General features: G+C 32.2%; 1 protein-coding gene across 2 annotated transcripts in view; it reads left to right on the top strand.

Moving 5' to 3' along the window:
- The first annotated feature begins 1,386 nt into the window (after positions 1-1,386).
- LOC101712618 (serum response factor-binding protein 1) overlaps positions 1,387-14,384 on the top strand; it is a 36,399-nt gene continuing 23,401 nt past the window's right edge. The window contains exons 1-2 of one of the 2 annotated variants that reach the window (XM_087180424.1): positions 1,387-1,607; positions 2,535-2,607. In XM_087180424.1, the coding sequence (XP_087036550.1) occupies positions 1,528-1,607; positions 2,535-2,607 (153 nt within the window). In that variant the 5' untranslated portion in view covers positions 1,387-1,527. The remainder of the gene's footprint in view (positions 1,608-2,534; positions 2,608-14,384) is intronic. The other variant, XM_087180425.1, reaches the window with a different exon arrangement.

The following is a 14,384-nucleotide window of genomic DNA, read 5'->3' as shown; positions in this document are numbered from 1 at the left end:
GTCTTATTAACTAGAGGGTCAGGCCAAGATACTGGCAGGGTTGATCGTGTACCTAAACTGGAGAAAGGGAGGAAGATTAAAATGAGGACTATGTTGAATATTAAGTACTAGGGTTAGCGGACTGTTGGTTACAGTGAAGACAAAGATGGTTGTCGTGGGTGGAGTTGAACAGCAAGCTAATAAAAATTGTGTTTACACTGTAGAACATTTGTGTTAATGGTTTTAGAAATGGAATACTTTGATGACTTTGAAATGAGTAACTGAGGTAATGACTTTTAGGTCATTAGAAAAGAAAAAGTCAAAAAGTAAGGATATAATATCGGGCACATTATTCAAATGGACATTTAAACCACCTAAAATGATGGGAAGACAAGATGAAAAAATTTTAAGTTGGTTGATAGTATCTTCAATAAAAGGGAGTTGGCCAGGGATGGGGATAACATTAATGGAAAAGTTAGAGAAGGTGATATGGCTAAATTTGGAAGCCCTGAAGAGACAGAATTATGATTGTTATTTGGCAAAAAGAATTTGAGGGATTGTGTGTACCAAGAACTCTTGCAGGGTTTAAATACTGTGTCACAAGGCTTGTGACAACTCTAGGAGCTCACAGTCTAGAGAAAGACAAACCCATGAACAATTTGTATGATGAGATAGATGCTTAAAAATAGAACCTACAAAGTATAGTGAGGATTCCAGGGATGGAATGACTATTTCTAAGTGAAGAAACATTGATGATTTCACAGGAAAAATTATATTGCACCTCAATTTTATGTAGTTCTTAAAATACAAAAGGGGGAGAAGAACATTCCAAGTGGAATTATGAGACGTCTCACTCCTAACTATGATAGATAAAACATTAACTCCGTAATAACATGTCATACTGAATACCAGACCATTATAGTATGTAACTCTTTATGGTTAGAATTGTTCCATGTCTTGACCTGTCCTTCAGTTTTTTCGTTCTTAAGAGTGTAACATTGTTCCCTAATGGGATGATACAAAGGTTATATGTGTGTGTAGGCATGTGCTCACACATACATAATAAGCATTTGTGTTTGTGGAGTTTCTTTTAAAATTATGCTTAAAATAATTTATTACTAACAATGAGCAAGGAGTGCTTTATAAGTAAATAAAATGAAATCACTTTTATCCATTTCCTTTTGTTAATTCCTGTGTTCATTTAATAATTCCTATCATCATATGTGATCTCAGGCAATTTATAGTTATGTTCCAAGCTCAACAAAATATAAGTATAAAATACTAAAATATTAATTATTAAGAATGTCATGACTTTTTGTCAGGACTGTTTTAAAAAACTTGTTTCTTTTGAGCCCTCAGACACATTTTTAGACTGTTGATTTATTCCTTCACTGTTTATAGAAGAACTTTGATTTCCTCAAACTAGGAATGTGGTAGATAAAAATTTGGTGAAAGTAGTAAACCAAGTATATATCAAAACTCAGAATTAATTGTATTTGTTCTGAGTTGTATCTTTAATTTTGGGTTTCTTTCCTAAAGGTTGTGAAGATGAGAAAAGAAGTGAAGAGAATACGAGTTTTGGTCATCAGAAAACTTGTCAGGAGTGTTGGCAGGCTGAAGTCAAAAAAGTCAGTCGCTTTAAGTAATCATCCTATGACTAATAAAATGTCAAGAAATGTTCTTACTTAAAATATTCAAAATTTGAGGGTGGGATGTGGAGAAATAATTGACTGTCTTGTTCAGTACTTTGTTTTATACATAGAGATGATGTGAGTGATATAGAATGTGCTGTGTCAGCATGTCCTTATATGGTTTGGACTGTCTTTGCCTAAGACATAGTGAATTCTTCTATTTTTTTTTAATCCTGCATTTAGTTTTTTCAGAATACGTTAAGATGGCAATAACAATTTTAAGTCAAGTAATATCTTAAGTCAGTTGTGAAGATTTTATATATTTTTTCTTGAATTACTATTTGAAATTTGAAACCTTTGGTATCCTGTGGCATGTTTAATCAGTTTATTGTGTACCATGAAATTTTTTTTTAAAGTATTTTATGTTTCAGTATTAACGGTGTCAGTAAAAAAGGACTTAAAATTCTTGTGGTTTAAGCCTGAATATTTACAAAGCCTTAAATGTGTTTTGTTTCTGGTTAATTTTCTTTTCTAATAAATATTCCAGAAATCGCTCCTCTCTCTAATCAGATATTTAACACTAATTCTAGAGAACAAGTTTTCGTTTAATAAACATATCTAATCCTTAATTATAGTTTTTGAAGCATAGATTACATTAAATACAGTGTAATACAATTGATTAATTGAGTGATTAAAAAGTGTTACTAACCTTACTGTTAAGGGCCTGGAGAAGGCAAACAATCAATCACTGATATAATACCAAGACAGTGCTTATTTACTAGTTTCAAGCACTTGGGTTTATTTATGAAATTGAGGTTTGTATTAAGGTGGGGAAAGAAGGGGAAGTATAATAGGCTAAAAGCTTTTCATTATGATTTAACTAAAATTAATGCTTCACTTGGTTATATATTATTTTTTTTGCAGAGGTTCTGAAGATGCACTGTTAAAAAACCAAAGACGGGCGCAACGATTGCTTGAAGAAATCCATGCCATGAAGGTAAGGATTTGTGTGCCAATGCGCATGTATGTGTGTTTCTGTCACTCCTGTCAAACTCCATTTTGTGTATGCATGGTATTACCTATATGAATATTTATGAGATAAGTCTTATTTATATGAGTCTGTGAACAACGTGGCATGTTAAGAAAATTGTAATATGTTGAAACTTGTGTTTTCCCATTTTTTTACTGGATTTGTTAAAGTATTAGACTAATTTGAGTCAAAACTGCCAAACAAAACTCATCTATGTTCAATAATGCCTCATGCCCAAGGATTTTATTTTTACTGTAACGTTAGAGATGTAACCTGAATGAAGTTCAAGAATTAAAGTGTTCATGTTATTTGGGAATGTGGATGGTGATTTTGGTGGCTGACATCATGCTTTGTCTATTGCCAACTCAATAAATTTTTATGGGGTAGTGTCAGCATTTTATTCAGTGCTGTAGTAACTTAAAATAAAATTAGTGTTGGACCAACATGATCATAGTTTCGTTTTTTTCATCCAGACTTTTCACTAGTTTAATTTTTAGGTCTCACTCCTCTTGCTTTATGGAAACTTTCATTTACCAAATGACATACCATTATATGTCTGGGAGATGGTTTTATTGTAGAATTTAAAAACAACATTTGATACCAGCGATTATCTTAATTGCAGGGTAATTTTGCTTGTATGTTTGACTTTTATAATTTGGTGTATCTTCCATGTGTTGAGTTAGATAAAAGAGAAAGAGAATTCTCTTAACAGTATTTTAATTGAGCGAGATTATGAAAGCTCTTCACCCTGTCTTCCTTTTAAAAAAAGGGTAAAGTGTTGAATGATAGTCTTGTCCCAGTTAATCTGAACACAGGCATTGGACATGAGTCTTATGTATGAGGTGTGTCAATTTTTTGAATTAGCATTCCCCATAGTACTGCAAAATTCATGAAATCCATTTGATCTATTTTTATAATTTATAATTTCTTTTTATCCAGTTTTTCAGAAAAAATTAACAAATAATACCCTGTGTTTTTGTGTGTCAGATACACTTATGAGAAGAAAAAAATCTTTAGAGATTTTTACTTTGAAGATAGCACTAAAATAGGAACTTATGATTTATCTTTTTCATTTACTTTCTCTTAACCAAAGTCTTTACTAAGTTACACCACATACCTAAATTTTTTTCTGAATAATAATTTTTATGGTCCTAAATTATTCATAGGCTTTGGGGTTCTATATAATTGCTGATTTTGTTTTATATGGAAAAACTACTCTCTCTCTCTCTCTCTCTCTCTCTCTCTCTCTCTCTATATATATATGAGGGGGAGGTTCTTATATACAGTGTATGAAGAGTTGACAACAAATAATCTTTGGAATAGTTCTATTTTGTAACTCCTAATAATTTTATTTAGTTTATTTTAGTTTTTCTGTCTGTTCTAACTGTAAGTCTTGTTTTCTGTTATTCTTAAACCTCATTATCTGAGAGAAATCAGGCCTAGTGATAAAGGTTGCTATGTAACTATCATAGTTTGTTTTTCATTCTTTTTTTCTCTGTTACTATAAAAAACCACTGTGGAATTGTTGCTTTGTAGAAAGCCAAAATACATGGCCTTTATATTTCTTTAATTCATAAAATGTATAGTATGTGTATTCCTTGAATTTGTGGCAGGGGTTCAGTATGTCTGGGTTAGTCAGTCTGACTTCAGCTTATTTAAAATACCTTTCAGACACTAGGTTAAATTTAACATATTAAAAACAGAACAAAAAGAGTACTAGAAAGACTATGTGTGTGCTTCCCTTGAATGTCAAATTTCATTTTTACTTATAGTGCTTTAACAGAATTGGTCTTTTCTAAAAGAAACAAATACATTTAGCATTTTTCTTAATTGAAAGGTCATTTGTAAAGGAAGTATTTTTCATATGTAAGGGAGCATCAAAGAAATAGTCACTAAATAGTAGATCCACAGTCTCAATTAAATTTGAAGGAAAACGTCTATTCATTTTTTTAGGGGAGTTTTTTTCTTGGCTCATATACCACTAGATTTTTATAGTCTTATTTATGATATACTATCCTATATTGGTTTCTCTGATAATAGGGTATTTCATTTCAAGATGACATCCTCATGAAGAAAACCCAAGGTATTTTTAGAAATGTGTGTATGTGCTTTTTGGTTGGTTTTTTTTTTTCTGTTGAAGGGGGTAAAAACAGCCTGACCTTTATGATACCATAGAATCATAGGTTCTAATTTTATAGGATATAATCTTTGACTCTCTACTCTTTGATACCTTTCCTAATAGTATTTATAATTTTAACTTTGATACCAGTGAAATAGTTTCTTTAAGAGTTGAAGTAGGTTATCAAGTCTTACAAATCTCTAAGTTATTTAACTGGGGAAGGAGATAGTAATTTAAAGAATACATTGACATTACTCAAAATGTGCGAGAAATCCTCTCCTCGGTAATAAAGTAGCATTTATTGAGCATTTCCTGTTCACTATCTCATGCAGTAGATATCATTATTATCTGTGTCTTACAGAATGAGAAACTGAAGCTTAGAAACATGCCCAAGGTTGAATAATTGTTAAGTAGTGGACTCCAGAACTGACTGTAGAGCTTGCAATGTTACTTTACAGCACTCCTTTCCGTTGGTAAAATGCAGACTTACTGAAAAATACCTAGAACCACTCCCAAAGAGTGGATGAGTTTTATAACATGGTACCCTCTAGGAAAAATAAATAAATAAAAAGCAAGACCCAGAGCTCTGCACCGTGATCCAAACCCTGTAATTCCTCCCAGCCAGGCATACACAGTTACCTATGTCTGTGTCCTCCATCCCCGTCATTACTTCTCCTTGTGCTGAGGACTGTGATCTGGACTCACATATTCTTCTGTGCAACTTTTCCCTGCTAGTTTACTTATTTTAAAACTTTCTGTTTTCTTCGTTTACTTTTATATGCCACGTCGATTATTGAAACCATCTTTTGAATACATATCAGCTTTTCAGGTCACCCTATCTCATTTTGTTTCAAAGGAGTTGTTATTAGTGTATCATAAATAGGAAAAACAATATTGATATGATCTGTAGAGATTTTATGTAAAAATCAAATAAAATGATACATCATAATAGTGTAGTAACTATCATATCATTTGAACCTCAACACAATACTGTAAAGTAGGCAGAATCCTATTTCAAAGGACGTTTTCAGAGATGTTGTAGGTTGCATACCCACATTAGGTTGGAGGTTTATTATATACATATTTAGAATTTTTGATATTTTGAGTTATGTAGGCTAATTAAACAAATTATTGAGTTTTTTCTATGAGTACTTAAATTGTTGTGTAGGATAAAAATGCATTATTACATCGTATATTATGTTTAGTATGTGTCAAATTAACATTTAGTTCACTTATACTGCTAAAGTAATCAAATTAAAAGTAGTATTAATCTTGCACTATAATTATTTTGACAGTTTTATCTTTTATTTGTGAATCATTACAAAATATCATATTACCAAATCAGGATTGCATCTGAGAGATGCAATAGATTTAGGCTAATAGATTTAAGGATGTATAAGTAAGCAGAAGGCACAGATAAAGCAGTGGGACATCTGGCACTCTGATTCTAGTTTTCCTTTCCACATTCTCTGGCCTAGAGTCTCCAAAGTAAGTAAGATTGATTATTACCTCATAGCAGGAAGTATTTAAATTTTGAAATGTCTTCATTCCCTTCCCTAATATTGTATAGCTTACATGATACCTTCTACTATGTCATTATACCCACAGATTTGGGGTTTATCATAAGCATCCTTATCAAGGGCATGATACTAAGATCATTGTTCAAATAAGGATTTTACTCCTAACAAAGGGAATTAGCTTATCTACAAAGAGAACCACTTGTAAGCATATAAATATTTATACTTTTCCCTCTAAATTTTTGGAAAGTATTTTGAACCAATAGAAAAATGAGAATATTACAGTCTAAAAATAAAAAATACATTGTATCCTATCCATGTTTGTTCTTTTTATTTGCACCTCTGACTTGGTCATGTGGTTTAAATGTTGTCTGTGAGATTTCTGCATCTACAAGTTACTTTGTCCTGTTTCCAGTTATTAAGTAATCTGTCAAATACTACTGAAACTATATGAATATTCTTTAGTCTCTCAAAACCCAGTGATAGATGATATAGTTGAATCCATTAAAACATTTTATTGTTTCTATTTCTCTGTGGGGATTATCTGTTTCTCTAAGATTTTTATTCATTGAGAGGATTTTTCTTGTTAAATATCATTAAGGAAAGTTATAATAGCCATTTTTGTCTTTGGAGAAGAAAAATATCTTTTATTCTTGATATACTGGATAAATTTGCACTGTAGTCTGGCATTAGGAAGATTTAAGTTGTACCGATTGGATTTCATTATATTCCTCCCTAAACGGTGATTTTAGCAGTTCATTTTCTTGGCTAGCCTTTAAATTCAAACTATGTTTCTTGGTCAGTAGCACCAGTCTGTTTAGATCTTTTGTCTTTTGTCAAACTGCTTAACATCTGTCTCTGTGTGAGTGGGTTAGGTCCCTTCTCTCTCCTTTCTGGGTAACCTTGTTCTCTGAGGTGATAAGGTATCCTGGCTTCATTTTTCCAAAGCCACCTCTACCATTTTCCTGAGTTATGAAGATTACACCACCTTAGATGAAGCTCTGAAAAGTTGGTGACTACTTGTATAATTTTCTGTCTGTTTCATGCCATATAAGTTTGGACTTCTCATCAGAATCTGTTTGCTTTTATTTAGTCCAATTCTTTCAGATTAGAGCTTTTGGTAGTAGGGCCTGGTCTTATGAATGTTTTCAGGATTGAGGAAGACCACTTAATCAAGTTTTCTGTTAGTCTCTTAGTTGAGAGATTAACAGTCTAATGTTTAAATTTTAGGGAGTTGAAGTTTTATGTAAAAGATTAATAAAGTGCAGCCAATGAAAGAGAAAGAACCCGTGAGGGTAGGAAGCCAAGTGAAGAAACTATTTCAAGAATGAAATGGTGAGTGCCTGGGCTACATAGTGAGTTCAGGCCCAGCCTGAACTATAAGGGGAGACCTCAAAAAAAAAAAAAAAAAAAAAGAGAATGAAGTGGTGAGCTAGGTATTGTTTTCAAAATAAACAGTATTATTTTATTCAAAATACAAACTCACTAGATGTTGGTTAATGATAAATTTGTCAAGTTGAAGTTTCTTCCAGCACAGGCTGGTTTACAGAACTGTACTAATACAACAAAATGGTTTTTATTCTTAATCATGTATCCTAAACATGTGAAGCATGCCTTTCTTCACTTGCCCTCCAAATGCGGTTTCTAATCTATAAAAGTATTTTAACTAAAGTTTTGGGTCCAAAATTGTTTTAGAATTGTATTTTCTTCCTCTGAGTCAGGGACCTGGAAACTATGGTCTAAATAGGGAATAAGTTAAGTGTTTCTCTGCCTCATGTTTATTCCCAATACTCCTTCAGCATACTCACATTGTAGCCTATTTTGGCTACGGAATCTGTAGCAATCAGTGCTATTATCTCTAAGTCCCTTTCATAATTCTGCACTTATTGATTATTTTTTTCTTGTCTGCATTGTAGAAACCAAGTAAATATTGAAACCTGTTGGTAACTTTGAAGATCTTCAATAAATACTTTTCACTCTGGACAATATTATCACTGAGAACAAGACAAATACACATTTCTCCAAAAAAAGTTTTTTGGTCCCTATCCAAATGAGAATGGCTTCACCTACATGAATATTTAACTTTTTTCATTTCTTTCTCCTCATCTCATCACATTTTCTCTTACTTTTATTTTTTTCTTCCTTGGCTTACTTTTCTCTTACTGTAGTTACTGGTAATATCTTTTCTAGTGTACACTTTTAAAATTGATCAATTATGTCATGGGTAATTTGGAAGTCTGATTCACTGTCATTGGTCATTAAAAGTGCTACACTCTTTCCAGACAGAGATTGATCAACATACATTAAAACTATTGACTGAGGATTTCTAATTTTAAAAATATGTGCTACAGAATGTATCTTCAGGTTCTTATTATTTCTTACATGGACTTGCTGTCCCTGATCTCACCCCTTCAAATCATGTTCTGCACTAAAATCCAGTGGCCCTCCCAAAATGCACATGTGATTGGGATTCTCTTCTACCTGGCATGCAAGACGTTTTGTTATCTTGGCTCTAGCTATCTCTCTACTGCCCCTATATACCCCACCTACCTTGTACTTTTTATTCAGCTATACTGAACCCATAGCAGTCTGTTTCATGCCATCTTTCTATCAGAACTTTTAAACTTAGCACATTTCTTCCTCATAATTAAGACTCACCTTCCTTCAACATCTACTTATGTTATTGCCAGTAGGACATTTTCCCTGGCACTACCACTCTGTCCCAGGATAATTCACCACCTCTTCTATGCAGCCTGTTATAACTCTGTTATTGTATAAGACTACTTTTATGCCATTTCTGTTACTTAGAACGTCTAAGATAATAGGTTGTTTTATTCAATTCATTTTTCCACCACCTAGTAGTTTGTTTGGTACACAGTAGCTGTCCCCTGGCTAGCTGGCTCAGTGACTTATGTTGGTATGCTTACAGTGTTGAGGTTCTTAATCTCTAGACATAAATGGAATACTACTGAACTGTTACTAAGAGCCTGTGACCAAACAGTTTTGGCTTTTGTTATTTTTAATGTTAAGTATCAGGCACAGAAGAATAAAAGGGCTCTTCATTTTAAGATCCCCTTAGCCAGTGCCCTAAGGCCATATAACTTCTAATTCAATGTTTGTAAAAGTGGAGCAAGATACCTTAGCTTAATAGCTCTCTGTACTCTACTTGTGACCTTTAAATGAATAAACAGTAAATTTTAGTGGTGTTTTAGAAGATCAGTATATACTGATCTCCTCACTCCCTTTCAACAAAATTTAAAAACAGGTCATCACACTGAAATCCCAGTTTGCTTCCTGCCTTGTGGCTTCTGCAGCTTGAAGTCAGTGTTTTGAATAGGTCACGTATCTCAAATGCTTAGCTGTGTTTCACTTTTAATGTAAGTGCTATCCATGCTTTGCTTTTGAACCTACCTACTCCTATTTGAAAACAAAGAGCTGCAGGACCTGTGGGCAAAAGTGATGAAAATGCTGCTATCATTTACTGAGTCATAGTATACCATAGTTTTTGAATAAATAACTGATTCTGGAATTGCTTCTTCTAAATAAACCTACTTTAAGGGCTACTGAGTATATAAAGAAGGTTTAGGAGCAGGAAGTAAGAAAGCAATGTCACATGAACTTTTTTGTTAATATTTTTATTTCAACCATTAGCACTAACTTGAACACATCTTACATTGTTAGATTTTTATTGTAATGGAAACTGTACTTTTGTGTTCTCTGTATGTTAGAAATGTCAGTGTATTAACATGTCAAAGAATTGATAGTTTGTGATAACAAATTGAATAGTGTTCCATTTTTTTCTTGTTTGAAAAATATTCCATTTCTCTACTTGTCATTAAATTGTGAAATAAAAATACTATAATTCCAAGGGAAATAATTGTTCTCATTAATTATACTTCTTAGCAATTTCTAATTAAATTGTATATTCTTTTTTATTCTCTTTCTTCTGTGAAGGATAACCAAACTCTACATGGTGTATCAGTTTTAAGTATGGGTAGAGTGAGGAGTGAAATGCTCATTTTTTTAATTACTGATTTCTGTTGACAGTGTGTTGAAGTAGAAGTTGGAAGTTTTTATTATATTCTATTCATCCCAATCCAAGCATCACAGATTATTAATGGTCATAGATCTTCTTAGTCATAAAAATTTGTAAACATAAATGAAAATTTAAATACAAATGAGAGAGAATAGAGTTGTTGGAACCTAGAGAAAGGGTCAGTTAATTGAGTCTAATTTCTTACATGATTTTAGGAAGATTTCTCAGAGTCAGGGCACTAAGTTAGAACTTTAAGAATAATTATTAACTGTTTAGGAAAAGGCATTCTTGGTAAATAGAATACACCATAAATAAAGCATACAGATCTAGACCTATAAGTATATGACATGATTTGAAAATACTGCTGAGTATTAAAGCATATTGAATATTGTAACACACTGAACAAAATTTTTCTTCTTTTAAAAATATATTTCCCTTTCTTTTTTCTATCTTGATGCTTTGTATACTAATGTAGCCTAAGGCATACATATTGAAAAATATCATAGCTGTAGTACAGAATGAATGGAGAAATAAAGGGTTTAAGTAGTGGCTAAAACACTAGATGAGATTACATTTTAAAGACTTTTAGAAAATGTGGACACAACAAAGAATTTTAAATAATCAGATGTTTTCTAGAACAATAAACCTGAAGGCATAGTGGACAGTATTTTGAAGGAGATTAGTAGCAATATATCTTTTACCATAGTAATTTTTTAAACATTCACCATATATTTTGATTTCATAGCTACATGGTTTGTATCCCTATTAATTCTTATTTTTAATGTGTTATCCTAAGAAGACTCATGAAAATAAAGTTGTTTTAAAGATTTTATTTTCTCTTTATAGAGTTTGTCACAGAACTGTCCTTTTAAAACTAGTGTTGAGATTGCAGTTCAAAAGCAATTAACTCTTCCCCCAAGGCCAGCCAGCCATTTTGTGAGAATGGAATCTCCAGAATGAAAAATATCTGTGTGTTCTATGTAGAATCTTCAAACTAAAGTAATGATTGGATCTCATTTTCTCTGCCCACCTCTTTGAATATGACCATAGAGATGAGTAATTTTCTGTACTAAGAGCAGTTTAGATGTTTTGATTTGGCATAAAAATGTGATCATGTTTATAATTGCTTGGGTTAAACAAACTATTTTGCCTCATTTTTTAAAAAACTTTCTACTCTAAGAGATAGGATTATATGTTTTCAAAATTTCAGAACTTATTTTTATTAAGTAATTTGCTGTTTGTTTTCATATTATTTTTTAAAATAAAATGCAGATCTTGGACTATTGAATTGTATTAATATTTACATAATTTTTCCCCAATGAAATAGTAATTATTTTTTAAATCAATGATAATATTGTTGAAAATATGTTCAGTTTAGTTTTTAGTATGTGAAGATTCAACTTTTTACATGAAATTCAACTTGGAAGTAAAGTGAGACAGTAGTATTTGTAGACATTTAGTAATTTTTTTTACTGGCTGCCAGCAAAATCCTGACACCAATATAATTTCCTAGTAGTAAACTTACTTTGTTTTAGTATATCACTGTCCTATTCAAGAACTTAAATTAGCTTCCTTTTGCATGCCAGATTGAGTCTAGGGCCAGGGATTTATCTCAGTGGTTCTGCCGCCTGCCTTGCAAGTGCAAGGACCCGAGTTCGATCCCTGGTACCAAAAAAAAAAAAAAAAATACAGATTGAGCTAATTTTTCATGAGTCTTGAAGGCTTTCTCACTATTTACCTCTCTGTCTTCACCAGCTTTCTCTCTGCTCCTCATTTCTGTCTACATACTATAGTCAACATTATCCCTTACACCACTTACTGTATTCTTGTTTTTAAGTTTCTATAGTTTTGTGTAATAACAAGGCAACATTTACTACCACTTCACATAAAACCAGAGTGAATCATTGTCACAGTTTTTGCCAGTCTCTAGAACAGTGAGTTTGTTAGGGAATATGGGGGTACATGCTTGAGGATTTATGCCAGGGGGTGTATAACATAATGGTAAGGAGTTTGTGGAATGTAAAAAAACTTCTCTGGTAAATTGGACATCTTTGCATTGTTCTCACCTTTGAGAGCTACTGTACTAAGAAGAAATTACCCTGCTTACCTCATCTATACGGTGCTTTGGTAGTTAGTTTTTAATAGTCTATTATTAATTCATCTTCCTTGGGTTACTTGCATGCCATTTCAAAAATTAAACTCTGTTTTAGTTGTCTTACTATAAAGTGGCTTGTGTTCTGCACATAGAAAACAACGTGTTGCAAATATTAATGTTTACATCTATAGATTTTTAAAGGGTTTATAGCAAAATACCTTTTAATCAAAATACAGATAAATCTCCCTCTAAAGTTGTTTGTGAATATTTTAGTTTCTTTTTCTTGTCTTCCATATAATAATAATGCTTGAAATTTTGCTATTAGCTTATCTTTATTTCATGTTTAAATTTTGAATTTCAAATATCAATTTTACTGAAGTAAAATCAACAATGTTGACTTTCAAGATGTAGAAGGATGTCATTATAAAAGCAAAGAGTAAAGCCACTTGTTTCACATTTCCTGAAATTTTGAACATCTGTACTGATACTCCTTTTGTATCATTAATTGTGTCCCCTAGAATCTATTTCTTCATCTTAAAACTAAAAATAATTCCTATTTGATTTTGTTTTTATGGAGACTAAACAAAGTATGTAATATCGGTGTTTCTAGCATAGCACTCTGGATAAACTTCTTAAGAATTTGAATTTCTGTCATCTTACTCTATTTAAATGGCATAGATGAAATAATAAGATGGCCATTGTCTTCAGTGCCATTGTGGAGAGTTATAATAAAATATTCAGTAACCTGTAATAAACCAGTAATCAGTAATAAAGTATTCAGGTCCAGAAAGGAGATCTTTTGGGGATCTACTGTATGAAACAATCTGTCATCACTGTCCAGGTTGCATTGTAACTTTAGGCCATAAACGGAGATATTTGGTAAGTAGTATATACTTTGTTTTTTTCCTTCAATTCTTTTATTGGTACATTTTAGGTATACACTACATTTACATTTATCATTGGGTGTTTGTACCTGTACCTGATGTATCTTGGTTCTTATTTTTTTCCCCATTCCCTGCCCTCTCTTCACCCCCTCCACCCTTCCCTATTTACAAAGACTTTGTTTCCATTTTTTCCTTTTCTTATAATTTTTCCTTTCCCTTCTTTCCTTTCCCCGTCCCCTCCCACTTCCTCTACCGCTTTGGACCTTTTCTTCCTATTTCTAATTATCAATTATTGATTTTAATCATTTTAATCCTTATTTACACTTTCAGTTTCTCACACCAGAGAAATTATTCGGTATTTACACATGTGTGTCCTGTGTATTTCACTTAAGAGTATGGCCTCAATGTGGATCCATTAAGCTATAAATGTCTCTAGTTTGTCATTCTTTATGGCTGAGTAGTACTCCATTTTATTAAAAAACCACATCTTCTTTATCCAGTGTCCAGTTGATGGGCACTTGGGCTGTTTCCAGGCTTTACTTAGTATATACTTTAATAAATAAACTTTTAGTTGATATTATTTACTCTTTTACTTTGCAAGAAAAGACCATACACTCTTAAATCATGACCACATCACTTTGCTTCACTGTAACAGAAATATGTTAGGTCTATACTTTGTGTGTACCATAATCCATGCTACTTTATGCAGAAATATTAGAAATTAATATTCTACCGGCCCTTGGGAAGTTTGTAATCTAAAGAGAGAAATGGATACATGAACATAGACCTTCAGTAAAGTGTTTTAAAAAATGAAGGGCATGTAGCACTGGTTCAGGATCCAAGCAAGGCTTCCTGTAGCAGGAAGCTGAGTCTTAAAAGGTAAGTGAAACTTCACAAATTATAGAGCAGAATATGTACTTAAATGAATGTTGTTTTATTTTGTTTGGTTCTTAGTTTTCAAATCTTTAAAAAGGGTATAAAGGAAGTTATCTATAGAACCAAGAAATAACAAAGTTTTTATATTATCTTACTAATTTCCCTATATAAAAGTCTATTAAGTGTGATAGTATTAGGATTCAAATCTCGGTACAGA

Source organism: Heterocephalus glaber, unplaced genomic scaffold, assembly GCF_053883595.1.
Source record: "Heterocephalus glaber isolate CG9 unplaced genomic scaffold, H.glaber_assembly_v1.0 deba00001461, whole genome shotgun sequence".
Classification (NCBI taxonomy): Eukaryota; Metazoa; Chordata; class Mammalia; order Rodentia; family Bathyergidae; genus Heterocephalus; species Heterocephalus glaber.
The sequence above is the reverse complement of the archived record's forward strand: the minus strand, read 5'-3'. Positions and strand labels throughout refer to the sequence as shown.